General features: G+C 38.3%; 2 protein-coding genes across 3 annotated transcripts in view; both read right to left on the bottom strand.

The window, feature by feature from the left end:
* RPP30 (ribonuclease P/MRP subunit p30) overlaps window positions 1–27,840 on the bottom strand; it is a 260,717-nt gene that overhangs the window by 130,302 nt on the left and 102,575 nt on the right. The window lies entirely within an intron of this gene.
* On the bottom strand, window positions 283–27,518 carry PCGF5 (polycomb group ring finger 5). 2 transcript variants are annotated; one of them, XM_065746181.1, is made up of 10 exons: window positions 27,430–27,518; window positions 26,703–27,011; window positions 18,089–18,185; window positions 11,892–11,947; window positions 11,710–11,769; window positions 10,436–10,584; window positions 9,735–9,833; window positions 8,413–8,502; window positions 6,488–6,547; window positions 283–4,106 (listed from the first exon to the last, which is right to left on the bottom strand). In XM_065746181.1, the coding sequence occupies exons 2-10, from the start codon at window positions 26,812–26,814 to the stop codon at window positions 4,059–4,061; spliced, it is 771 nt and encodes a 256-aa protein (XP_065602253.1). In that variant the 5' UTR covers window positions 26,815–27,011; window positions 27,430–27,518; the 3' UTR covers window positions 283–4,058. The 2 variants fall into 2 exon arrangements, with proteins under 2 accessions (XP_065602253.1, XP_065602256.1); XM_065746184.1 differs by lacking the exon at window positions 6,488–6,547.

Genomic DNA, 27,840 nt, shown 5'->3' with positions numbered 1-27,840 from the left:
ACACTTGCACATTGATGGGAAAAGATGGAAACTCCGAACCAGTGGATAAGAAGAATCTAGCTTATGCCTAAAGGGAATGTGATCATTCTCTTTCCTCCTATAGATATACTGGAACTGCTTTCCATAACTGCAGAAGAGAAAAGAAGAGTCAAATCTTTGGAGCCTAGGAGAAAAAAAAGATTCAGAATTCAAGATCACCTCATAGAGAAAATGAAATAATTTCAATATGAAAGTATTCTTTTCACATAGCTTCCGCTGAGATAGACAATTGGAAATTGGAAAAAAAAAAGAAATAACATTTATTTTTCTGCTTGTTTCATGTGAAAGGCTTCTCAATACAGAGCGATCATGAAATATTCTTGCTGAAAATATTAAGACCACTGATAAGATACAGAAGCAAATATTACCCTGCCAAATACAAATAATGGGTTTAAAAGATATTCCGCGTTAATAATCAGGCACTTTATATAATATCTTCAGTAAAATCAAATACTTTTTAGAATTTTTTTGATTTTTTTGCATAATAGCTCAAGCTAGCTGAGCACGCCCAATATAGCATTGTGCTGCACACTGCTAGGACCCAATCCCAGAAGCACACGTGAGCAGTAACTACTGTAGTGATGAGTCACTTAAGCATATTATAGCAATTTTATTTGGCATTTCAACCAAATAAAAATGTCTTTTATAGCACTAGGCTCTCACCTACACGCAGTGCAGTAACACACGATGGAAGATGCATTTCTTGATTATCAAATTCCCTACTGTTTGAGATTTTATAGGACCTCACCTGTAAATTCTAGCTTATAGTTCATTTCTGGACTAATCCAGCATACAGCAATAGCCAATGAAAAGTTGCTTAGAACTTTCATTAATAAGTGAGCCCAGAATGAAAAGCAGATAATTTTTTTTACTTTCAGGGGGGAGAAAAGCACCAAATGTGCTCAGTAAGAGAGAGCAAGGTTAGGCAGTAGTGTGGATTTTTTTTTTTTTTTTTAGATCTTATTCCTCTGCAGCTAGATACTGGCAGTACAGAAAAGGTCAGCAAGTGTGACTGCGTACAGTAATCTGCTCAGTGATGGAATATGGTGCAGTTTTAATGGAATGCTTAATACTCATTCCACTTATTCCATCTTTGGCACACAGGAATCTGTACATGCAATACGTAGGCCTATGCTGTCCAGATATCATTAATTGGCACAAAGGAATCAAATATGCCTATATGTAGATAAATGGCACATAGAAACTACAGAGAAGAGAAAAATTTCCTGTAAGAAAGCTGCCCAGTTAAGATATGTATTTCACTGGTACTTTGCTGCTACAAAGACTATTAAACTAGCACAGCACTCAGGAGCTTCGCCATCAAGTCAGAAATGCATTAATTCTAGGTAGTTGTCTAGATTACACGCATTTAAAAGCATTTAAGAGCATAATTCTCAGCTGGGAACACTGAATCATGTATGTCTGTAATTTCCATGCTTAAAATGAAGATTTGCCTTCTGTAACCCAGCCTGAAGTTTCATCAAGAAAATACCATGAATTACCAGCATCCAATTCTGATCAAGACAAACTCAGGGTCCTCTGAACTGTGACTACAAAAGTCCTCAGACAGCCAAATCTTTTGTTAGGATGTCATTTAAAAGCCACTACGAAGCAGTCTAATTTTGAGGGTCCCATTAGCTGGATGCAAACTTCTGTGTAAGGTAACTGAAAATGAACTAAAATTAATGCGCTGGTTTTTTTTTTCCACAAAATCTGTTCAAACTTGCCAAACCAGAAAAAGCTGAGAAAAAGGGTCCCCTGAATCAAGCAGAAATTATGCTTACGGGTACTACTGCTAGTTTTGTGATTAAACGAAACAGGCGTTGCATGTTAAGTGAATCTACAGTGAAAATTCTGGTGTAAAAACACATGAAATATATAAAAATTGTCAGGTGTCATTTGCACGTGCATGTCAATATTTACAAATAATATCTATTTCTACCATACAAAACAACTGTATATAACAAAGATAGCAACGACTTGCACTTAGGATGAATGCTTAGATCTGACGAGCTGCTCCACGTGCACAGACGAGCAGGGCCCTCCGGACACGGAGCGGAGCAGCACATCACAGCTCAGGTGGGCAAAAGGATGACGCTTCCTGCAGCCCGCAGCTGCACCTGTTCCCATTACGGCCCATTTACGTGGGCGAAAGGATGCCTACACCAGTCGGCACGTTACGCGTGCGGAACGGAGCAGCAGCTTCCTGAACGTTTGGCTTCCCCAGGTCCACTGGCATCTGCACAATATGTGCAACCTTGACCTGCAATGGCAGGTTTCCTAAACAGACTGCTGCTGACAGCATCGCTATTTCGGCACGTTGTATGGGCTTTGGAGTGCGGAGGCGGGACTTAACCCAACGATACAAGGACTCTTCAAGTCATCAATTTTACAACTCCTGCAAGTATTAAAGGGGCCAGATTCAATCCATAACATGCACGTTTCTCCTACAGAAACATCATAATATACGTGAATGCACATTTACAAAGAAGTTACAGCCTTGTTTCCACCTTTTATACTTGATCCCATGCTAGTCAAGATGGAATTTTCACTTCGTCCTACCCAAGTATGATCAGAGTAGTTTCTGAAAAGCTAATTTGGTTCCTTTCTGTTGTATGCAGAAGGCTTAAGGGCATAAATAGCTATCTACAATACTAGTGGGTGTTCATTAAAAAGGAATTATATAGAGGTACTGAACTACAGTTATCTCCACAGACTTTGAATGAAAAAGAAAACCAAACTCATTTGACTTGTAAGCAGAGCAAGACAACGGAAGACTACAGAAAACATGCGCATTACTATGCTCCCTGCAACACCACCAGAAACCTCAATAAACATTCTATACCAGAACCATTACGCTTGCAGTACCTAAGGCAACAATCACTCTTTTATCCAGCACTATCAGGCCTCAGGAAAAAACAATGACCTGAAGAATTATTTTGGTCAGACTGCTTATCTTCAGTATTGCATTGCCTCTAATTTTATGGAAATATAATTATATGACGAGACTTAAACTAGTGAAAGACTTCTACAATGAATTCTATGCTCCAGATACTCTCAAGAGAGATATATAGCACAGCTAAAGCTACATGGTTTTTTTAAGCTTATTTTAAGATTGGGTAAAGGTTTATAAGGAAGCGCTTACCACAAAATGCAGTAACTATGTGTAGATTCTGCTTTGACTGTAACCTAACAATGAAATTTATTTCATAGACACGTTATTTTAACTTCATTTCTATAAAGGTTTTATCAGAAGAAATGTTATCTGACTAGAAGCCATTTTCCCCCCAAAAAAGCTGTATCCAACCTTTAGGGTAGCCATAAAAAAGTGCAATCTCAAAGGCTGCAATGCTTTTAAGCAATATTGGTAGAATCTACTTAGACAAGGATTCCTTTTTTTCAATTATCACGTTCTACACTCTCGTTAAGGGTACACTGCAAAAGGACTGTTGCACACTCATGAGTGAGCTATACCTGGACCCATGAGAAGCTTATCAAGAAAAAGGCTGTGGCCCAACCACCACTTTTCTAAATATATTTTCTATACAAAATATTTTCAAAGTATAATCCTCAGCTATTTGTACAGTACTCTATGATTTAAACAACAATATTCAGTAAAATAGTAAGCGTGTGAAACTGCAACACCACATGGAATGAGCACTGACATTTTGCTAGTGTGATCAGTACGAGAACCAGAAGAATTTTCTAACACGCAAGCAAAAAATATTCCAGAGGTTTTGAATCTTGACTGTACACTTCATGATTTTGGCTATGACTTGCAGCACACTGGTAAAATTCACAAATATCTTATGCACATTTCAGTAGCAGAATGGCACTTGGCTTGCTCTAATAGAAACAACAGAGATGCAATTGACAATTTTAAGAAAGACAATGTCCTTATTTGCATGCTGAAAATCTGGTTGTGTCCCCCTAATCCAGGCACATCCATTCATTGTGCAATCTGTCGATGGGTAAACAAATAGTGCAGGATTCATCACAATGGGATTTGGCCCTTTGGTCTAACCGAAGTCAATTCTAGGTCGATACTGAAGTACCATAGGGTAAGACTGAAAACAAAAGCAAGAGAAAAACAACAACAAAGAAAAGAATAACATGAAGACATGATTCGGTAAAAATACAAACGAAATGCAAACAAACTTTACTGTAAGAGCAGTAAGAGCTTATTCCTAAGACACATATATAGAACTATTTAATATACAAATAAAATGATTGCAATATGCATTTCAACAATTCCATAGCTGTACTTCAAAGCTATAGAGATATATCGTATCTCTAAATCAGCTGTAATCACTTGTTATGAACATAAAACTCTTACATCTGACCTTCGTGTATTTAGTGACTTATGTTTAATGACAAACATGTTGGATTATTCAAACAACTTATTTGTATTGCTGTAACTGAGAATAAGCAATTCTTTTTTAACTTTTATACTACCTAAAATAAGTTCCATTTACATATGCTGCATATAGTTTGATTTTGAAATATATTGAGATTCCCACTGACATGGCAGTAGTGAGCACTAGTTAAATGGGAGATAGGTTCCTTTGGTATTAATAACGAAAGGAAAAGGGGGAAAGAAGGAAAGGGAAAAGGAAAGGAAGAAACAGATAAAATAGCTGTCAACTGATATACTGAAAAATGAAGGCTAACTTTTCCCCATCCCTGAAATCCAAATTCCTCAACTTCATAATAAGTGATACATATTCAGTAGTTATTATTGGGAAAATAAATAAATATATAAAAATAATTTTAAAAAGGCAAATAATTTAATGGAATCCCTGCATTGGCCAAAACTGTTGTGGTATTGGAGGTAACAGAGTTTCCAGAAAGTGCAGTGGAACACCTGAGCACCTGTTGCTAGAAGTTCTGTTAACATCTCATTTTTATCAGTCTTTCAGCATTTTATTGAAGATGTTTTCCTCTTGCCTTATTAACCTGTTTCGATAGCAAATAAAACAGGCTAATCTTACTGATTCAGAAATTGTACAGATCTCTGTCACAAGGCATAGCTAATTCCAGTCTTGATTTTTCCCAATTTGGAAAACAAACAAACAAACAAATCCCCTGCATCCTTCAAATGCAAGACAGATGAACTTCAGGTACCAAGAAAGAAAAGAGATCACTGCAGAGTCCTTCACAGCTTAACATTTTTTTTGTACTACGGTAGAAATGATCAGCAGAACTAAAAGTGACCATAGTTGCTGATGATTTACAAACTGGAGTGCAGAGGAATCAAAACATAAAAAAAATTCAACAGCTGCAAGAGCATTTAGGAAGAGAAGACATGGAGAGCCATGCACAGTCTGCATGAGCAATTAACAAATGCATTAGTAGACCAACTGACTTAGTCATTTTTTTTCGCACAGGATATGACTATATTCTTATATTATTTAAATGCTATTTCCCTAGCTCATTTTTCAAAACAAACATTTTGATTGTTTAAATTGTATCTGAAAGTACTCAGTTCTAACTGGAAGTAGACAGAGGTGGAGATGGAGCAGTCACCTTGCTGAGGAATGTACCACGCAAGCCTACATCACTAAGGGCTTTTGCAAGCAAAGTCTGAGTGCTACTCTGAAAAACCACAAACCAACTGTACAGAAAAAAATGAAATATGTTGGAGTGATTCTAATTACTGAAGTAGGTAAGACCATAAAACAGATGACTCCCATCCATAGTGAGAGCAACCCTCAATCGTTAATTTTTTGCTTAAGAAAAAATTATTACTTCAGACTTTCAAAGTAATTTTTAGAAGAAAGTTCAATTCAAAATTATCAATAAACAAACTGAAATATTGTTTGTTCACTGTCCTTGGAGGTGCTTAAAAAATGTGTAGATGTGGTAAACAGGGATACAGTTACTGGGCAGTACTGGTGGCAGGTGGATGGCTGGACTAGATGATCTTCAGAGGTCTTTTCTAATCTTAATGACTCTTCGATATATACTGAAAAAGAATACCAAACTGATTGATGAAATTTAGGAATCAACCTCAATTTGCAATTTCTCTACTTGTTTAAATACGAATTATCATAAAAATATGAAACCACCAATACAGTCTCTTTTGCTTCACACTCTTCAGTTTTGGTCCTGTGTCAGCAATTGCCCAATGCTACTTATTAGAAGGATGAGATAGGAAGGTAGCTAACATTTCCAGTCTGATGCATTTATCAGCCTAAAGAACAAAACAAGAGAACCAGACTAATGGAAAATATAGAAGTTTTATATTTCAGATCTACAAAACCTGGTAATTTGAAAAGGTTCTGTTAGTTTAATAAAGCTTTCTTTGAACGAATGAAAATGCTCAAGCCTTGCTTGTGGGATTTCTGCACTTTGTAGTGGAGTATCATAAAAAATGAGTTTGGATTACAACTGTAGTGTTCACAGGACCTAACTGACTGTAATATGTACAGTCGTGAGTGCCTCTTACCTGATAAAAAGTGCCATCCTGTGAGTAGACTTGCGAAGATGAGCAGTTCTGACACCGAAACTGCGAAGGAGATGATTTTCTGATCAGATAAGAGGCATCCACAGCTGGACATAGACATTTATCTTCCCTTTTTTAAAAAATTCAGTTGTAAAGTTTAAAACTTATTTACTTGTTTAAAACAAGAAAGACTTCTGTAATGAATAAATGGATATTTCCACTTGACTACACTACCTCTTGTAAGGTCCACAGGTGTGCCTGTAAAAGTTGGTGGTAAATGGTACCAAGGACAGAAATAATGGATTTACTTGATTTTCATCCAAAAGCAGAGAATTAATTAGCACTGCAACTACTTTTATTTAAAAAGACCCAACACAGATATGGAAAACAAAATTACAGAAGCTGGGATGTTACTGGATTTATCACCAGCACAATATAATTTACTCAGGTTTTACTCTGTCATCTCTGACTTCAGGGGAATTATTTAACAGTACTTAAAAAGATGTACACATAGCTGACTGTACTGTGTATATAAACATAACCTACAAATCCAAGCAAGAGCTGTCAACTCTCCTAATCACTTAAGGTTAAAATGATAATACTGACGTTTTTAAAAAGTTTTAATCAGTACAAATAATGTCCTTTCTGTCAAGATGACAGTTACTGCTGCTTACAAGCCAGCACTAGGACCAAAGGTCCATTTGTAGGCAGGGGCTGCAGGATTAAATTATATGAAAAGAACTCCATTATCAGTTAAGCTGTTGCCTCAAAATTTCCTATTAGTAAAGCTAATGCTAATAAAAGAAAAAATGGCAAGGCAAACAGACACTGCTGGTTTCAAGGCAGAACTGGAAAAATGGTACTTACTGGTGCAACTCCAGGGCTCCAGTAACCATCAAATTCCAGTGCAATACTACTTTCTAATTTAACTAATAATTGCCTATACACATTAACTCCCTTAATTCCTATGAAAATATGTCTTTATTTATTCTCCACATCAGGTTAAACTAAGAAACTTGTGAATTCTTAAAACCACAGTGTGCCTAATCCTGTCCTCTGCGTCCATTTCCCACTGCATTTTAAATCTGAGTACTAGGAAAGCTTAAAACAAACAAATGAGTATAGGAAGTTTGGAATTTTCTACAGACTAATAAATTATGTTAATTGCCTAAACTTAGCTACAGTCCAATACAGCCTCCACTGTTAGTGACAAGCAACAAACTTGCTTATAGCATAAAGCAATAAGAATCAAAGAGCAACCAATAGCCAGCCAGATATAAACAAATGAATACATTCAGAAAATAAGAGAAAAAAGGCAACATAAGAGCTACTAAATCAAACAGTTTCATACCTGAAAGAAAAGTCTTTGAGTATGTAAAGTATTGCAGTTCTAAAATATATGCACACATTAAGGAAACCCATCTAGCTGTGTTACCTTGTTGTTAGTCTTCGTTATACACAACTAAAAAACATGGGTGTATTATTCACTGAAACAACCATAAACCAATCAGACTGCTCCAGTGATTGCCAGTGTTACTGTTTATTACTGACTGAATAAAACAGATTCTGAATAAAGAACTGCTGGATGTAGATTTGTAAATATTGTGACATAAAATGTCACTAAAGGGAACCTGCAGAAATTGAGTTAAGTGTATGGGTTTTCAGATACCTCACTTAAAATTCTGAGCAGACCTTTCATGCAAACTTGGTATACCTGCCAGTTCTAAGCTTCAGAATCTACACAACACACTTGCAGCAGGGTTTCCACTCACTGGATTCTTTTTGACATAAGAAACCCAGAAAACATGCAAAACACATTTTTAAGGACAGGTCTTTTTGAAGGGTCACAGAAGACATTTTGTGCCAAGCTGTGAAGGTATATATAATTATCCCCAAACACCACTTAGGAATAATAGAACAGCATTTACGTTTTCGCCTCTTAGTCTCCATCTTGTCATATAGATGAATTCCATAGTGTGATCCTTTCCCATGATTTCTCCATTGCATAGTACATCCAGCTTAAAATACAACAGAACAAATGGAAAGACAAAATGATGTAAAAATTCATGACTAAATGAACTTTTAAGAGAATCCCTAAGAATTAACCCCAGAACTTCTGTTATTACAAAAAGATTAATAAACACAACAAATTGACAATAGGCTATTTTGCACAGCAGTATTCCAATTTACTTTTTCACTTGTTTTCAATGAAGTTGTGGTCAGAAAGAAAATATATTAAACTAGGTACGAAATTATTATTAGGCAAAAATTATATTTACAAATAGTGCAGTGTCTCTTCAAAGAGAAAACTTTATGATGCTTACTGAAGGCCTTCTTGCTACATCAATGCTTTTTCAAAACCAAACATATACAATCACGGTGTTGTAATTCTCAGCTTTTAAAATTAAATTACAAATCAACTTTAAATGTTTTAGTTTAAAAATAACTATAATTACAAGGAAAATGCATGTATACAGACATGTTTCTTCATTATCTGAAGGACTAAAATGCATAAGAAAAAACAAGTTTTCCTCTTACTGTGAAAGATATCACAGCACCCACTGAAAATCTATGACTATTCTTTCTTTACAATAGCCAGAATGCTTTCCTACTTCCAAGCAGAAAAAAATGTAAAAAAATTTGAAGTAAGCAGGCACCACATAACCATATCAGAGATAGATTAAATCAATGTAAAACAAAACCAATGACACAAATGGCTGGTTGGTTCATCATAATACTGCGACAACTCCTGCATATAGTTCTACAATAACCTATGCACCTGATCTTACTCAGCTCTACCTCGACGAAGCTGGGATACTTGCGGGAGCTTCGGGCTCCCTGTCTCAACCCTACATCACAATTTCTACCACATCAGGAAATCCCACCCGGAAAACAGTTCTAGCCAAAATCAAATCACTCACATAAAAAAGACATGTCTCTTTCTCTATTATAAATTCTGGAAAAAAGCATAAATTATTATAAAAATAAAATCTTCCTTTTGAAAAATTCAAACAGTATTTTTGTCACTTCTTCCTATGGACTGCATTGTTATTACAACTGTATGAGCTGCACCACTAGCAACTTCTAGTCGTTGTGATAAATAAGGACTTCCCACTTGAGGGCAGAAAATACACCTTAAAATATTGAAGTACACTCAGTGTAAACTAGCATGTAAATATGGTTCAATTTCATTAAAAAAAAATATTACTTTGCATGAAATAAAAACATCACATCACACTTCCAAATGTACCTCATAAGAACTTGGAAGTTTTAATTTTAAGCTGAGAAACTTTTTGATAGTTCCCACGGTCACTCGAGTAGAGCAGCGGATAAATTTCTTCATTAAACCCTAAAGCAAAAACAAAAGAAAAAACATGTTCGAAATTATAGAACCATGCCTTCTCATTTTTCATTAAATAGCATGCAAGCAATTTTCAGTCCAAGAGCAGCTGTAAGTAATATTTTTCCCAATCAGTAACCATTTTTACTACTCCCTCTTCTAACTCATAATAGCATCATAGCTTCATTTTTCTCACTTCTTTACAAGAAGATTTGGATTCCAGTCACTCCGAACACAACATACATAAGAAGTAGTTTCATGCTGGCATGTTAAGACAACTATGCTCAAAGTGTGAAACAGCTTTCTCACAACTAACTTTATGGCATACTAGGGAGTTGCTTTAAATCTGCTGTATAAAGCAGATACATACCATTGAGGCTGGAATACATTAGAGTTCAAAAAATAAAATAAAATAAAATTCCACCATAATCAATAGATAATGTTATGATTTTTTTTTTTTTTATTCCAAGATACACTGAAATGTCTCACACAAGAAACACAAACTAAGGGGGGGAAATCAAGACAGGTCCATGTTGTCTCACTAGAATTTATTGTTACAGAATGCCTTAGTCCCAACAACAGTAACACCGCAGATAATCCTTACTACTCACTTTTACTACATTATCTCCTGACTGCCCATTGTTGCGTAAACAGTCGAGGCAGATAGCAATCTGTGGGTCACTCCTGTGATAGTCTTTATCTTCTTCATTTTCATCACACTCCTCATCTACTTTGGGTTTATCAGTTTTGGGGCTTTCATCTGCAGAATATGAGGATTATTATTTAAGCGTAAAACAGTTAAAAGTCACCATAGCAACAAACATGTATTTGAAGTAATACTTCATTTCCAAGAGCATACTTCCCTTCAAACTACCTCTACAATCTTAATTTTGTGTATTTTTAAATTGATCAATTATAACCTATGAAAATGAACTTTTACTGTTACATTTGGAAGTCAAACGCACACAACAGATTCCTACATGATAGGAAATGATGTGCCCCTAATATTAAAGCTACCTACTGTTGCTTGCATCCACTGATTTAAAGGCTGCAATCTTGAACACATCAAACACAAACCTACTCTGTGGTGTGGCAGTTCACTACTAGGAAACACTGCTCGTAAATATACTGTGGAACAACTAATCTCAGCACTTGTCACATGCATAATTAACACATATTAACAGTCTGCTGTAATAACCGCAGAGAGAAGTTCCTGAAACGTTACTGTGAAGTAAAGCAATGGAGCCTTTTGAAAGGCATTTTAAAAGCCCAAATCAAGTAGGCTATGGTATCAAAACCCTGAGGTAAACCTTCAAAAACAGTTAGACGTCCTCCTCACTTGGCAGCTCAATAATGAGCTCTCAAAGTTCAAGGGTCAACTCCAAAAAAAAAAAAAAAAGAAAAAGCATTTTGGAATCTCCATAAAACAATTGTTTAGAATGTGTGGAAAACTGTTTTACAACTTGTTGTAACTCATTCTTGACAACCTCCTACTTAACAGCTGGTCAAACTCAGTAACATAAAATAATCCATAAAAAAAGACTCAAGCAGCTCTCCATTTTACTCTATGTAATATGAAGAAAACTTAAGAACTCAAACGGAAAGTTGAATGAGTGATGACCGTGAGTGCTTAGAGAAATGCAAGCAGAAATGATGCTAAAAGAGCAAGCACTGTAAGCCAAGAGGTTGAAAGATAAGCAGTAGTAAATGGAAGTCCAGATGACATTTACAAAGATTTGTTAAGAGTTTGTGTACTATCTTTGAATTCAGTAATAATAAAGAACATGCATGAACATCTGAAGAATTGGGGCTTAATGAGGAGCTGTGACATTACCTAATGTACAGGGGAGGGAGGGAAAATTAAAAAAATAAAAATAAAAATCACCTTGCCCATTTTCTTGAGGTTTATTTTTCTTCCAAAACTCAATCTCTCGCTGCAGTTCCTCTAGTTAACACCAGAAAACAGTAACATAAATTTTTAAATCAGAACCATGGACATAGCATTAAAAACAGTCATATTCCCTCCATCAACCCAAACAAGTACCCAAAACCAAATCAGAAACTTACGCTCTCGAAGTCCAGGCACCAGCTTAAATATAATTTCCTCTAAGGTGTTATCCAGCCTTGCAAAGGGAGAAAATACATTTCACATTAAGTAGAAACTAGCATTTTAAATATTTTTAGCCTTTAAACAACAAATACATTTTTAACAGCAAAATGGATTGCATATTTCTGGTAAACAATAAATCATGGAAAAGAAAAAACAGCTGATTTTTGCTTTAGAGAAAAAAAAGCATTAAAAATTATCTCAATTACCACTTGAATGGATTTCTTCTAGAAATTACCAAGAAATACACTTTTAAACAGAAAAAGACAAAAAAGTAAAAAAGAAAGGGAAAAAATATTTTATCACGTTTTCCTTGTTTTTGTGTTACATTGAACCAATTATGCTGTCAAAAAGAAAAAATTAGAAAACTAGCACCAAATCTTAAGGACCAAGTCATGCATAACAAGCACAGAAAATTATAAACTCCATTATCATATTGATTTTAAGGAAGCGTTGACGTCCCTTGAAATACGTTTTATGAAAGTTTAACAGATTCTCTATTCAAGACAATGCATACAATCTGGGCAGGATAGAGAAGCAGCATCCATGCTGCTCTGGCTAGACAGAACTCAGCACTGAAGTTAATTCATTCTAACTATTTCTATCTGCCATGAGTTTGTCTAGCAGACAAGATGCAGCACAACCACCTCTTCCAGTGCCCTGATCTGATATGATCTATTATTTCCTATAGTGTCAAAAATAGCTATGACTGTGTCTTCCAGAGGGACACAACACATTTACCTTCATTGTTGAAGCCAAACTACTTTCCTTCCCCTTCTTTGCATTTCATTACTCTTCTATTCATTTAGTTTGCCGTCTGCTTCTACTTATTACCTATCTCACCTAACTTTGGTTTCCTCTGTCTCTCACTCTGCTTCCTTCTCCTTATCTTCTCTGCCCCCTACATTTTTCTTTCCTTGTGAATGTTAACTCAAACTGTCCGTATCCTAAACAACAATCTATGACAAAACGAAGCAATACAGCCAGCAGAATTGTCAGAAATCACAATACAGTAACTTCCTTTGGTACGTTTTTAATTGCCCTGATTTGTCTTCTCAATAACGATACATATCTATATCTCTATATATACATATATACTTGTATTTGTGTATGTACATACACGTATGTGCATATGCCATTAATAAGACACTCTAGGCCAGCTATAAAGCATATGACAATTCACTACCACTTTTCTGCTAGCGGTGGCAAAGTAAGAAGATGACCCAAAGATTTTACAGTAGAGGAATGTAAGAAAGCATTTCAGTATATGGGGATTCACTTCTTAAAATAAGTGCACCACCATTCCATGTTCTCCTCTCTCCATTATTTGCATTTGTAATTGAAAGTTTACAAGTAGGCATATTAACCCGTGATCTTGTTTTGAGATCAGTTCCCTGTATCACTTCTTGGAGTGAGTCACGTTATAAGAACATTTATATTTAAACCACTACTGTGATACATTTTTCAATTGTTTCTTCTTGTAAAGAAAAAAAAACCAAAAAACTTCATCAGGAGAAGCAAACTGTTCTAAAGCAAAGAAGCATGGAGAGCACTTATTTGTGGATAAGAAGGAAAACAAAGTCATGTGATATCAAAGCGCTTACTGTCTGATAGATAAAAGTGTAGGTCTACCTTTCCAAAATGCTCTGTTTGCTCTTCTAGCCTCTCAAGATCAAACACAATTAGATGGCACTACTTTCTCTGAAGATCCCAGAGCAGAGCATTAGGAACTTGTGAATCTATCCAGGAAATGGAAAATATACTACGATTTGGAAACAATTCTACTTTGCAAGAAAGTTCTTTTTTTTCCATAACTTCATAGGTTCATAGGTTCATAAGGTTGGAAAGGACCCACAAGATCATCTAGTCAAACCATCCTCCTATCACTATCCCTACCCAACTACTAAATCAAATCCCTAATCCTTACTCAGCAATTAAAATTTGGACTTCAAAGGAGAATCTCACTGCACCTTAATTCAAAAACCCTGCTAACCTTTCCTCATTATGGTGTACAGATGCTGTTTTTTCTACATTTATTTTTGAGAAATATCATTTTTCCCCAGACTTCAGTGGCCCCTAAGAAAAGTCAGTGGCAGTGCTTTCACAGCAAGAAACCTGTATACTTCTCAATTATAATGCTAGTACCATGCGCTCATACTCTACTCAACAGCTATTTTCTTTCAATAAGTAAACTGAAAGAGCTACTTCTTCCTAATGAAACAAAAACACTAATTAAAGGAAAACATCCTCATGACTACAGAGAAAAATGAAAAAAAAAAAGAAAGTAGTAAAAGAATAACATTTATCTGATCTTAAAGTACATGGTAACTAAACATAAACTATAGGAATAAACTTAGGAAATTATAAAAATATTCTCATTTTCAGGTGCATCCAAGTCCTATCCTCCTATCCTGCTCCTATCCTCCAAGCCTATGAGAACTTAGAAAGAGATTTTGTTTTCTGCATTAAACTCATTCCAAAATGCAATTACTTGACCTAACTCTGAAGTTGCTCAGTCATTTAGTATGATGCTTCCTGCTGAAGCCAAACTGAGAACGTTTGTGTTTTAGACACCTCTTTGCACTCCCACATCTTCCAACCATCAAAACAGACTGTCTGCCAAGAAGAACCATGCATTTATGCTAGCTTTGAATAGTTCTCGTCTCCCCCACCATCTATAATATTGAATGAGCTTTATGAACAAAGCAGCTCTCTGATAACTGTTAATTATCTGAAGTGAAGCAAATGAAGGCATCAGTCAGGAAAACCTGTAATCCAAGTAAGCTTTCTAAGAAGCGTGCCTTTATAGTGCAACCAACCCAAACTGCTGAACGTCAGCAATACAGAATTCTTCTAAATTAGGAAGGTGATCTCCAGAATTTCATAATCTTCCTGTATTTTCAGTTTAGAGCTCAGTGTTGAATTTCAGACTCACAGTTTCAACAGACTTTAAGTAGTGCCAGCTGAAAGATACATCTAAATAACTCAGCTATGAAGTTACTCAAAATTGAGTTTATGAAAGAGTTTATAAAGTTTATCTCAAAGATTTCAGACACAAATACTACTTACGGTGTTCAGTGCCATTTCTCAGAAACTTGCTGCATTCCTGAGCAATGACAGGGCTGGTCTCTACGTCAGAGTATAATGTGTGTATAAAGTTATGCAGTCAGCATCCAAAAAAGGTAGGTCTATTACACTGCTCACGCGCTCTTCTGATTACCAGCTTAACAAATGCTTAGAACTGTTTCATAAAATGCAACCAGCAAACATAGTTACATGCAGTTTGTTGGCAAACGAACCCAGTTAGTTGCTCTAGAAGGAGTTTCAGGAATTAGCTGCAGAGAAAATATGTCTTCCCTCATTTCTCATTGTAACTTTTCTCACCCTTCTAGCCCTTCCAGCTTAAAGCAAGTTTTTTTTTTTTTTTTTTTTTTTAACTAAACATCTACTAGACATTTTCTGAGATGTCTTTTCAGCTCATGGTCTTGTCTTGGTCTTGTCAGAATAAAAGACACATTTCTAGAGTGTTTCTGTTTTCAGTGTGTTAGCAGCCTTATAAACTCTGTACAGCATCTCCTGCTCTGGCAGACAAAGTGCTCCTGATGCTGACAGGAGATTAGAAAAACACCCATGGTAAACATCTACACAATCCCTTTTAACCCTACCTCTCCAAAAATGTTTGGATGACAAAAATGTCAGCTAATGGTCTCTCTCACCTACTGTCTTGGTATCTAAGTGAAACACACAATTCTCTTGAGAAAGTGCAATCAAAAGCACATCAAAGCAAAATATGGCAAATTGTAGCAAACTCCACTAAATTAGTAAGTAATACCACCTCTAGTATACTCCAGGTGTAAATATTTATTTTAGCACTGACAAAATAGTATTTCTTCCTGAGTTCACAACAGTATTAACAACTAAATAAAAATTGTACCCTCAGAATGTTTTGTTGTTGCTAGTGGCTTTTTTTTTGTTTGTTGTTGTTTTTAAATTGTATGAAAGGCAAAAGGCAGCTGTGAGAAGAAGACAATACGTCCTTCAGACCAATCAGTAACATCAAATTATGATTTTAGGCATAGGAACGAGACACTCAGAATAGCCTTGACAAAGTGGATGGTGATTAGTTTTAGTTGTTTTCATTGCATACACAGTGATCAGGAAACAGTTTCCTTTTTACTGCTTTGGTTTCTCCAGTCCTCTGAAGATCTAGCTCATTCAATTCTTTTTTCAGCTAAAAAAAAAAATCTCAAAGAGATTCCATGAAAAATAAACAAGGAATGAGCTCTCGTAAGCACAACCATGCTGGCACTTTCTCTGACTCCCTCAGTGTCTGGCCAGTTAAGCTTGTTATTTGAATAATCCAAATTCTAGACATAAAAAAATCATGTGAAAGATCAACTAAAGGGTATCTCTCCTAAAACTTGCTGGATCATATCAGGTGACACTGACATATATGAAAGCAAAGTATAAAATGTGTGAAAATTGAGCCTATAAAGGTATTCTAAGAATCAGAGTCCAAAAAAAAAAAAATAAACCTCCAAACAAACAAACAAAAAAGACCCCCACAGATCAAGAGAGTAAAAGCAGACCCTTTTATACAATTAGTAAACACTAATTCATGGGTTGCTCAACCTAACATGTTCCCTAATGAATAGGCAGTACTAGCTTTTCTCAGCTAATTTTGACCCTAGATATTTCCTTTCAGTAGTCCCATGCAATAATGGCTAATACGTTGCTAACTTTGTGACTCAAGAGGGACACCCTAGGCAAGCAAATCCAAGTAGAAGATCCCAGTGTATTGCAGCAAACAGCCCGCATGACAGCTGCCAGAAATGCTCATGCTCATAGGAAAGTAAAAGCTCAATCTTACAAGGACAATATGCTGCCCCTAGCAGTGAATGCTTCAACCCATTGGTTGGTGGGAAGTGTACTTCAGCACTTTTCTGTATTTACAAATAAAGATGAACGTGCAAATAGCAAAAGTACAGTAATATGTTATAACTAGCAAAAAGGTGAAGGGTTTAAGTCCCTTCTGAGATTCACAATATCATTTTCAACAATTGCTTTGGTTATCAAACATAAAGAGAAAGGTGAATGTCAAATAGAAATCCAGCTAACTTCTTTTGAATCTACTTCACTAAATATGACTAAAAGAAACAAACAAAAATATCTCCATACACTTTAAAATTACAGGCTTTTACTAGGAGATGCTCATCAGCATAAACTTGCTTGTATTCTGTAACTGGAGTTTCAGAATCTGTCAGTCTGCCTTCATAGCCCTGTACTGATATCCTGTCACCTTTCTTGCAAGACTTCGTCGTGTTAAATTCTTGTTTAATTTCTGTGTGGGCTTACAACACACATACTGTGGAAAGCAGGTAAACCAGTAATCTTGGGGAAAGCAGGGAGTGGGTTGGAATGAGAGTGGGACGAGGCTGGTGGCTTCACCATTTTAGGAGCATGTGAAGTTTTACTTATAATGACATCTCAATTTCTCCAAGCATGTCTATCACTTTGCATTTCCACACATCACAATAACTTATGCATCTTGTCCCAACAATTATTTTTCTTGAAATTCTGCATTCTCCTTCGGTGATGTTATGGTGAAACAAACTTTCAAGAAACAACATTTTCAGCGACAAAACCATCTTTTATGCTTCTCCTGACTGACCAGCAGATGCCAATACAGACTGGCAAGTCTGACACTTGGAAAACATTCCGTTATTTGCATGACCCTTTTTATACATTGCTGGAAGAACAGAAAGGTTGCATCCAGTTTGAAATCCCCTAAATTGATGAGGAAGTGAAGGAAGGAAGGAAAAAAAGACTATTAAAGTTCCCAATCGTGTAAAGCATAAAAGGTTTCTGCTTCATTTCTTTGTTTAATAGAGGCTTTAAAATATTTAATTTGTACAATAGACCCAGGCCTTACTGCGATTTTTCTTTGTCTTTCCTCCTTGTATTATATGTGAAAAATTTCAGTTTGCTACAAGATGAAAAACTGACAGAATCTCTGGTCAAACAAAGTTGACTCAACTTAAAAAACAGGCAAAAAATTTTAATTCCATTTAAGGACAACAATATTCAAAGCTTTTTGCTTGGTTGTTTTAATTTTTGCGTCCTTTCACATCAGCAGTGTTGTGTAACGTCTTCTTACCTTAACATTTCTAGTGGGTTGGTCTCATGCACTTGGTTGCCACACCTGGGACAGTCATTGCTGTCTTCAAAGTGCTGAACAATGCAAGTCTTACAAACTGTGGGACAAAAAAAAGAAAGAAAAAAAAGAACTTAGGTGAAGATCTAAGTAGCATTTCTTGAACACAACCTAATGATGCCAGCTAGCTACTACTTAATGCTCCTTCATTTTTGATGCATGATTTTAAAGCACTAATTGCTTTACAATTCTTGTTCCTCAAAGCCAGAGCCAGCTCTGCTAGCTCTTTGTTAAAGAAAAGTTCACAGAAACACTACACGGTTCAAAGCAGTGATGCTTCCCTTCGGACAGAAATAACAGAAAATATTTAATACTTCTATATTATCATGAAAAAAAAAAAAGTCATGACCATGACAAGTACGAACTCAGAGCAGCAATCTGAATTTAAAATCCAATGAAATGAAGTCAAACTAGAGAAGGTGCTGCACTACTGTTGCTTTCAAATGATTAACTGCAGACTGTAGATTTTACAGTCATTAATAAGAAAATGTAACTGGAGCAGACAAGAACTAATAATCTTCTATTATAAATGCATTATAAAATTCGGGATGGAGATAAACTCTATACTCTGTTTATTATTACTTTACTTAAACTGAAATGAGAGCTGCAAATTCATCAGCAAATGGACTACAAAAAATAAATGGACTGCTGCAACTGCAATATGTTTTTGCTGAAATACTGCAATTTCTTTCTTCAGTTACCTAAGGAACTAATAGCAGCACTAAAGCAAACTTGTAAACTCTAATTATATGACAATCTTTAAGGACAATCTTTTTTGGATTGTTTGTTTGAAACAAATGTCACATAATGTGCTAAGTCTGCACTTATCTTTGCCTTAGAATGCCCAGAAGAGTTATTACACGTCAGCTGACTCTGATAATGTAATGATATTAAGTGTCAGCTGAGTCTGTGTAGGCACAGGTTTTCCAAACTGGTTTCAGACACTGAGTGAAAGGCATGAACTTCATAGCTTTGGTGGTGGAGCTCAGCCTGGCTCCTGGCACTCTCCCCAAGTGAAACTGCTCCAGCAGCGCTGCATATATGGCAGATCACGATGATCTGGTAAAAGGAGTCCAGAAAGCCCTAAGTGTTGCCAAGCAAGTCCAGCAAGTGAGGCGCTGCATAGCCCTCTGCACACAGGGACCTCAGAACAGAGCCAAGAACAGGGATGTACTGAGCTCAGTTCAACCCCTAGGACATGAGTGCATTTCTTCTTAAACCAAAGGCAAGAAGTATTCAGCACTGGCATACAGATGAAGGCATTTGTAATCATAGAACTCTCCTTATGTCACACAGTCTTTGTAATTTGTTAAATTACTGCACCTAATTGATTTTTGCACTTGTGTTTCCTAACACCTCCACAGGGTAAGAAATCCATTACAGAATGCTGAGTGTGATGTTCTCTACTGACAAGATTTCCTTACTTTTCTATATGCTTTTTGTAACTAATACTCACAAAAAACCACCACGTTGCCTCTCACCTGTAGCTGGATAGCAGGATGCTCGATACCCTGAGGCAACCAAGTGTCACAAGTGGCAATCAAAGTCACAGATGAAGCAGCATCACTTTCCCTAAATAATACTTTTCAAACAGATGCAGCCACAAGACATAATGCGCTGCAAAAATATACACTAGGGCACAAATAGAAGCCCTAGAAGTGTCCAGAGCTGAATTACTTGAAAACAGCCAACACCACTTGAGTTTGTATAATGTGCACAGACAGATTTTCATTAGTTGGCCAAACAATCTAATCCAATACCCTCCAGAAACATTATTCCTCACCTTCAAATGCTAGCTACGATAACTTTACTTTTCTGATACTTTGAGTAGTCTTAAAGATTGACCCCAAAAATGGCTCTGGAACATGCAAAGCTATTTGAATTAAAAAACAAACAAAACTCACAAGCAATGTACAATAATGCTGATGAATACAAATTCTGATACACTCTTCAGGAAAAAGATAGGATTAAATTTATTTGTCTTTCTGAAACGGGCATTTCCAGCATCAAGTCATTAATTCATCTTGTTATTCTCCAGTAAGCAGAAACAAGCCAAGCACTAAAAGGTCCAATTCTGAACATTTGGGAAAAGAGTGGGGCATAAAACCACGATAGAGAAGGCTCATTCATTAACAGCAATATGTCCTGTACTCCCCATAGGAAAAGGGGAAATATTTCCAACTTCCAGATGTTTAAATTTATTTTACGTGAAACTTTTTGGAGCACGTAGATAGTCTAGAAAATGACACATTGCCAGAATTTCAATAATTAACATTGCTGAAAATTAGATCTTTCCTGTTTATTAACAAAGGAGGTACCTTCTTTGTAATAATAAATTAAAAAAATAAATCAGGACATTCTAAGTGAATGATTCTTATATATTGATGAAGTAAAGAACACCAAAGCAAATAAATGTAGATGTTAGGACTAGGGATGAAATAAATAAGATGAATCACTAAGGCTCAAATCAAAGACAGTAAAAAAGTCAGTAACAAAAGTCCCAGGATAAGCACTTCCCAGATGTTTTGAATGAGAATCTAAATAACCCTACTTCACCCAGTTTTTTCTCAGGGAATCTGAAACATGCTATTGTCAATGGAGCTCTTCAAATGCAGCAGGTGTATCTCAATCATGGTATCTACACTGTGTTGAAGATGGAGATTGTATTTTACTTTGGACACGAGAAACTGTAGCAACTACTGGCAAGAGATGACAATGCTGATGAGAACTACAAGGTTAAGAATCGCCTGTTATCCCAGAAATCCCATTAGAATTTCAATTGGAGTAGAATACACATGGACAGGACATCATAAAGAACTATGAATTGTAAGCCAGTCCTACATGGATGCATTCCCCACCCCCAACAAAGATAAAGATCTGAACCAAGTATTTGTGCAGCCAACACAAAACATGAGGTCATCTTGTACTATAAAAAAACCTACAACACTGAAACTGTAAATCAATAACGTCATGATCTAAAACATTTTTTTTCTCCTCATGTAAAGTAATGGTGCTAAGAGGATTTCCCCTACAAAAGTTGAATGTGATTTACTGAAAGCAACATAGTCAAAAATATACACAAATTCTAGCACCCACAAATAATGAACTGATACGTGATACTCCCAGTAGGAGGAAAATAATCAACCAGTATTTTCAGATATGACACATATAGACTTATTCTTCTCAATATAAAACACAACATTTGTCAAAGCCTGTCTCTTTGAAGCTTCAGAGAATGAGACAGTCTCAACGTTGGATGATAAAGGTAAGGAAAAAGGGACTCTTAAAATTAAATTACATATACATTTAATTCACTGCTTCAGGGAAAAAAAAAAGATCTTTAACACTTCTAGTTCAGATTAACAATTAACATGGTTCCACTTGCTTTATGGTAGGTCACAGTGATGGTGAACAGGCAAAAGAAAGCAGTTTAACCAACAGCTGTGCAGTCTGTAGGTACATGCCAGCAAAATGAAACAAGGACCTGTATTTCCTGACTGTGTTATGACAGTTTGGATGAGCTATTAAAAAAAAGTTAAACTCACACAAGACGATTCATTACAATTGATAAAAGTATTTATGCGACATATGCTAATTGGCTGGCAACCATAACATACTACACAATGCTGCATTTTCCAGTACAGAGCGATCTGCTTCACACATTCTTTTAGATCTTTGTACTCAGCTGCAAAATACATACACAAATGTCAGAACTGTGCTCTATGTCATCTCACACTAACAAAGAAGTGCATGCCTTGTGCACCCTCAGATACTGTTTACTGTGGAGAGGGTATTTTTAAAGTATTGATCACCAAGAAACCTAAATAAAGTTTCATACCACATTTTTCTTCTAAATATCCTACAAAAAAAAAAAAGTTTAATTTGTTATTTAAGGGATAAATTCTTTGTTAGAACTCATCCTAGCACTCCTTCAGCCAGGGAAGAAACGAAGAATGCAGCATACACACAGCTGGTGGAATATCAAACTTATCTCAGTGATGGCACAGACCTGAAACAAGTACTTAATTAGCTACCTTAAAAATGCATTAAAAGCACTTTTAGGGAATGTCTCTGCATAAAACCAGGACAAAAACCTTTAATATACTTAACTGCCCTTCTCAGAGAATAGACACGTGAGACAACTCTGCTGTTAATTACAGTTATCAGACACAGTCGGGCAGGTTTCCTTCTGTTAGAAAGCAGAGTATTGACCAGGAAGGCTTGCTTGGTTTGAAATCTCTTTCAAGGTAAGACAGATGTGCTAAGCTGCTCCACGTCATTTACTGGAGCTCCTGCAGGACAAGGAGTACAGAAATAGCTAAGCTTGCCTGTCTGAGGATGGGAAGCCTTGCCGCAGGCCTTGCTTGTTCTTTTGGGATCTCTTGGTGAGAGCACTATTTTCTTGGAACACAGAGCAACACCTGAAAAACACTTAATGTTGCTAGATAATTTTATATTGAAATCTTCATCTCTGCATGTTTTCCAGATGGAAAGGCATTTCTACAGTTCCCGGATTACATTGGTTGACAATGCAAATGGTAGAGAGGCCAGGTAGGAGTAATGCATCACTTCATCTCCTCATAAACAGCAAGAACATGGTGATGAATGCAGCCATGGGTTGCAGTTTGCCTTGCAGTGACAACAAGATAACTGAACTCAGGATTCTGATGAAGGCTGCAAAGTTAAACAGCAGCTAGGATGATGAACCTCAGGAAATGATTCAAAACTTCAGCTTCTTCAAGAACCTTCCAATCTGAATTCCCAAGGAGGCTGTCATTAGAAAGAGAGAGACCCAGGAGGACTGGCTGTTTTTTAAGATTTATTTAGATGTCGAGAGTTAAGCAGCCTACTGTATGGGGAATTTTGTCACAACTGCCAGGGATGCAAGAACTGCTTGGTGCACAAGCTTCATAATTAGTATGCAAAAAGAGAATATATTAGAAGTAGAAACAAGGATGGGAAACAAAAGGACATAAAATCACTACTCAGGCACCTAGGGATCAAATTAGGAAGGCCAAAGCATAGCCAGAGCTAAAACTAATGGAAGACTTAGAGGGGACTCTACAAGTAGGCCAGTGGCTGTATGAAACCCATAGAAAAGATGGGCCAGCTAATGAATGAGGGAGACAGCTGAGGAATAGGTAACATCAAAAGGTCTGAAGTCCTCAGTATCCTTTCTTCCTTCAGAGGCAGAGGCCAAACTCAGATGTCCAAGTGCATCAGAGTGATTTAGGAAGGAGAGGTATGACTAGCAGCCAGGAAGCAGCAGGTTAGGGCCTACTTACAAAAAGTGGATGAATTCAAATCTATGGACTAGGTAGGATTCACTAAACTGAAAGCTACCTCTGTAATCATGGTGGCTACATGGGGTTGGTCTGATTGGAAAAGGGTAGTGTGTTATGCTCAGCTTTTACAAGGATGAGAATGATGACTGGGGCAACTACAGCTAAATAGCCTCCCCTAGCTCCCAGGAAAGACAATAGAACATGTCACTTCCCCTGGAATCAATGCCCTACTATTAGAGGGACAAAAAAACCAATCAGGAATAGTAAACACAGATTTGCCAAATGGAAATAATAGTCGAGACTAACAGGTGCCCCAAATGACAGCCCATAGCATTTGAATGGCAACTATAAAACTTAGGGAGCCAAACTCCTTCTAGTAGCAGCAATGGTGTAACAAAAAGCAACAGTCACAAGTTGTTTGGGTGGACATTAGGAAACATTTCTTCATGGTTATTCAGGCTGTGAAGGCTTCACACCTGTAAGTTTTCACAGCTCAGCTATTCAGAGCTGTGGCTAATCCTGTTGTAGTGCTGGCAATTAAACTGCTTCATATGTGAGGTTGGCCTAGACAGCTCCAGATGAGCCCTCCAACCAACACCTCGGTAGTCATTTGAACAGTCTGACATACTATAGGATGCTAAAGATTGTTCCTGAGGAAAGTTTATTTGCCAGTTTTTATAACTGTTCACTGAGCTAAACAATGGAGTGACTCAGAATGCAGATAATAGGACATACCCCCAGCTCACATCTAGCCTGGTTCAGCCAGTAGTGCTTCTACATCCTTGACAATTATGTAGGAGAATAGAAAAAGGTCTCAGTACAGAAGGCAAAATCCTTCTGTTGAAAGTAGCAAAGAAACAAAGCATTGCATTTGTAGAATAATGCATTATTCTGGTAGTGTCATAAGCATTTCCTTCCCACTAAATGCAGGAAAATTCATGCTGCTGATGTCTAAGCTGCATTTAATCTTTTCAGTAAATAGTGAAATAGTGGATTTCAGGTGTCTGTCCAACATTTACAAAAACTCATCAGAAACACTGCTTTTAGAAAGGCACACATTTCTCAAGCGGAACTTCACTACTTAACATTTTTCAGTAAACACAGATGTTAATTAACCACTAACTGATGTGATTACTGTTCATCACATTAGTTACCATGATCGCCAGGGAACATCTATGTCAATACGCACTTGACATCTTTTTCATAAAAATAGACCACATTCCCAGCATCTAAAGAATTGATCTTGCTTCTTAAACTGTTAATATCTACAGATTTTAATCATTTGTGCAACAGTTTTAAGTTACAGCAATGAGAGTGCAAGACAAGCATCAAAGGAGAGCTCAAATTGTTAGAATTTGTGGTAACTATTTAGCTGTGGCTGAAGAATCAAGCCTACATGGGGAAAAAAGAGAGGGAAAAAAAAGTCCACATATTTTAGAACTCTGAGTGTAAAACAATTCATCACATTTCACCCCTGAATTCTGCATCTTATGCACACATACATAATACCTCTTTCTCTACAGAAATAAGGCTTCCCTATCAAAGTTTGAAGCTTTTAAATTCTTTCCATCGTTGTAAGCATCACATATTGGCAACTAAGCTGCTACAAAGATCCAGCACCTTCTTTCTTGCATGTTTACTTAGTGACCCAAATACAGGACAGCTGTTGGAGGAGGAGACCTGTGTAGCTACCTGGAAGCTCAGTGAGCCTCACTTGCACTAACCAGCTGCAGAAGTGGGGCCAGGCAATAACAGAACTGTCTCAGAGAAGAGCTCACTCACTATCCACCAGTGAACAAAAGCAACAGATGCTTCTGAGAAAAAATGCTCCTTCTGCCATTATTGTTTTGTAATGGGAATTAAAGTAAATAAATAAATTAACTAAGCAGAAAAATTCCATAATAAAAACAAGGTGAGGTTTTTTGTTTGTTTATTTTTGGAGTCTGAGATAATTTCTGATGCAATATTTTTGCTTCATCCCAACTATTAAAAAGTTACTGCTGTTTACTACGCTTCATCCAATAATAATAATAATAATAATAATAATAATAATAATTCAACACTGGACGTTCCCCATTTTCTTTAGAGGAAAAGATTAACAATAAGTTAACATATCTCTCTCCCATTTTATTTCAAGATGTTATAAGGGTGCTCCGCTTAACTTTTTTCCTCCTGTATTTAAGTTTCTTCACCAAATAACCAGAAATAGAATTTTATAGCCCTTAGCTGACAATAAGACTTGGAAATTATATTTTTTCTCAGAAAGTAAGCTAATAATAAGAATATTGTAATGGTAAGCAATACTGTCTCTGTACTATGAACAACATATGGGAACGACAGGTTTTAATTCTCTATGTGCTTGATATACCCAAGTATGTCAAGCACATAACCAGAACATACAAGGCCTTGGATAGGTAATAATGTAGCACCAAAAGTAACAAGTACAACAATAATGTTGCACAAAAAGGACAGGGAAATGCGAAGATGTGGCTTTGAACTGCCATTTACTACAGGATTAAGAAAGGGAAGTCTTGCAGAAAACACACAGTTCCCCTAACTCTTTTCTGGAGAATTCCAATCTTTATTTGGAAATACACCAAGTTGTCAAGATGATTCAAGCACGTTATTTTATATTCAGGAATACATCTTAAAAAACTTGTGTGTAAGCAATCCCACTTACAGAAGTAAGCCTACTGAGCCCGACAGGACTACTTGATACTTCCAACATCATTCATACACCAATGTTTCAGAAGCACTGGGAGCATAAGACAACCTGAATAATCTCTTCTGAGTCAGTTTTAAAGAGATCTACTCCCTAAGTAAGCATCCTGCCAACTTTCAAGTACTACTCACTGTGCCACAGCACGCACTGCAGAGGGAGGCCCAACTGAAGTGGTGTACCACAACACACACAGGCAACAGTTGCACCAGCGTTAGTTTCAAGCAGCGCAGCTCCATTATCAGTGTACCACACCCGATCAACAGTCTCATTCTGAGTGAGCCATGGTGACACATGCGTGCTGCATCCAGCACCACCACCTCACTCACAGGAGAGGAAAGGGGCATCGTCTGCCTATTGGATGCTGAAGAGAGCATCCACAGCCTCAGGGGTACCCAAGCGGTAGAGAGGTACCTAGGACACCCTGCCAGAAACCAGCGTTCCATACAGCACACCACCAGTAAACAAAGCACCACACAGATGTCCAACAAGACTAATATTAAACTTCCAGGGGTAGCACTTATAAAGGATGGATATGCTACAAAGTACTCACAGGTGTGGAGGCACTCCGTGACTGTGGTGGGCTTAATGAGATAGCCTTTGCAGATGTAACAGGTGATATGAGGATTGAAATCTTTCACCAAGTGCTTCCTCTGCGCAGCCATTCGTGGGGCAGGACAGGCTGCCGGAGTTCTGGGGGTCAGGGAGCGGATCTGCGAGATGCTGCCGCCCGCCGTTCAGGAGAGCCGCGGTGCCGCTCTGCGCAGCGGGACTTCTCCGGGCATTTGCTCGCGGTGCGGGAGCTCTCAGGGGGCCGTGGCCGGTTCCTCCCGCCGCGGCGTCAGGAGAGCCATCTCGGGACCTGCAACACACGTGGAGGCAGAGCCGCGTGAGCCGGCGGTGCGGGCCGACGCCCGCTGACACGCGTCGCCATCGGCCTGGCAGGGCGCGCGGGTCGCCGCTTATGTAACCGCGGCGGCCGATCTCCGATCTCCGGCCGAGCGCCGAGCCCGCCCCGCCGCCCTCCCGGGGCTCCGGCGGCCGCGAGGTGACAGGTGCAGCTCCCGCCCGCCCCGCCGGGGCCCGCGGCCGTCCCGCCGCCCGCCCGGCCCCGAGAAGGCAAGATGCGTTCCGCAGGCCTCGCCGGGCTCCCGCGGGGAGGAGCCGTGCCCTCCTCGCCCCGCGGCCCTCCGGACGGGGCGGCCCGGCAGCGGGCGGGCTCTCCCCGCTCAGCCCGAACTCCCGTTCCACCCCCCCTCCCCCGCGACCCCCCGCCGTACCTGGCGGAGCCCCGCGGCCTCGGGCCGGCAGCCGCCCGGCGAAAGAGAAAGGGAAACGGCGCGCGCCTCCCGCCCCCTCCGAGCGCTCCCTCCCTCTCTCCTTCCCTCCCCGCCGGCTGCCGCGGCCGGTCCCGGGGCGGGCGGGACGGGCGCGCAGGCGCTGCTCCCCGGCCGAGCCCTGCTGCGCCACCGCCCGCCGCGCCGCGCCGCGCCGGGAGCCGCCCGCAGCCCCGAACCGCCCCGCGGGCGGCGGGAGCCGCAGGTAAGCAGCGCCGGAGCGGGCACCGAGCGGAGCGGCAGCGCGGCCCCCGCCGCGCTGCCGCTCCGCTCGGTGCCCGCTCCGGCCCGTGGCAGCGTTCCTAAGGGTCCTGAAAGGTAACCTCAGCTTCTGCCCGCGGTAAAGGGGACGCT

Source organism: Cyrtonyx montezumae, unplaced genomic scaffold (genome assembly GCF_038088225.1).
Source record: "Cyrtonyx montezumae isolate F1298 unplaced genomic scaffold, pur_monq_1.0 scaffold_4, whole genome shotgun sequence".
NCBI classification, from domain to species: Eukaryota; Metazoa; Chordata; class Aves; order Galliformes; family Odontophoridae; genus Cyrtonyx; species Cyrtonyx montezumae.
This window is presented reverse-complemented; position numbering and strand designations above follow the sequence as displayed.

Bases quoted from the DNA above. Each gene is read 5' to 3' on its own strand.
- PCGF5 (XM_065746181.1), bottom strand. From the start codon at position 26,814: ATGGCTGCGCAGAGGAAGCACTTGGTGAAAGATTTCAATCCTCATATC. The intron at 11,770-11,891 runs GTAAGTTTCTGA...GGTGTTAACTAG, and splicing joins GGTGCCTGGACTTCGAGAGC to AGGAACTGCAGCGAGAGATT. The intron at 6,548-8,412 runs GTAAATGCTGTT...TCTCCTTCGCAG, and splicing joins GGAGACTAAGAGGCGAAAAC to TTTCGGTGTCAGAACTGCTC.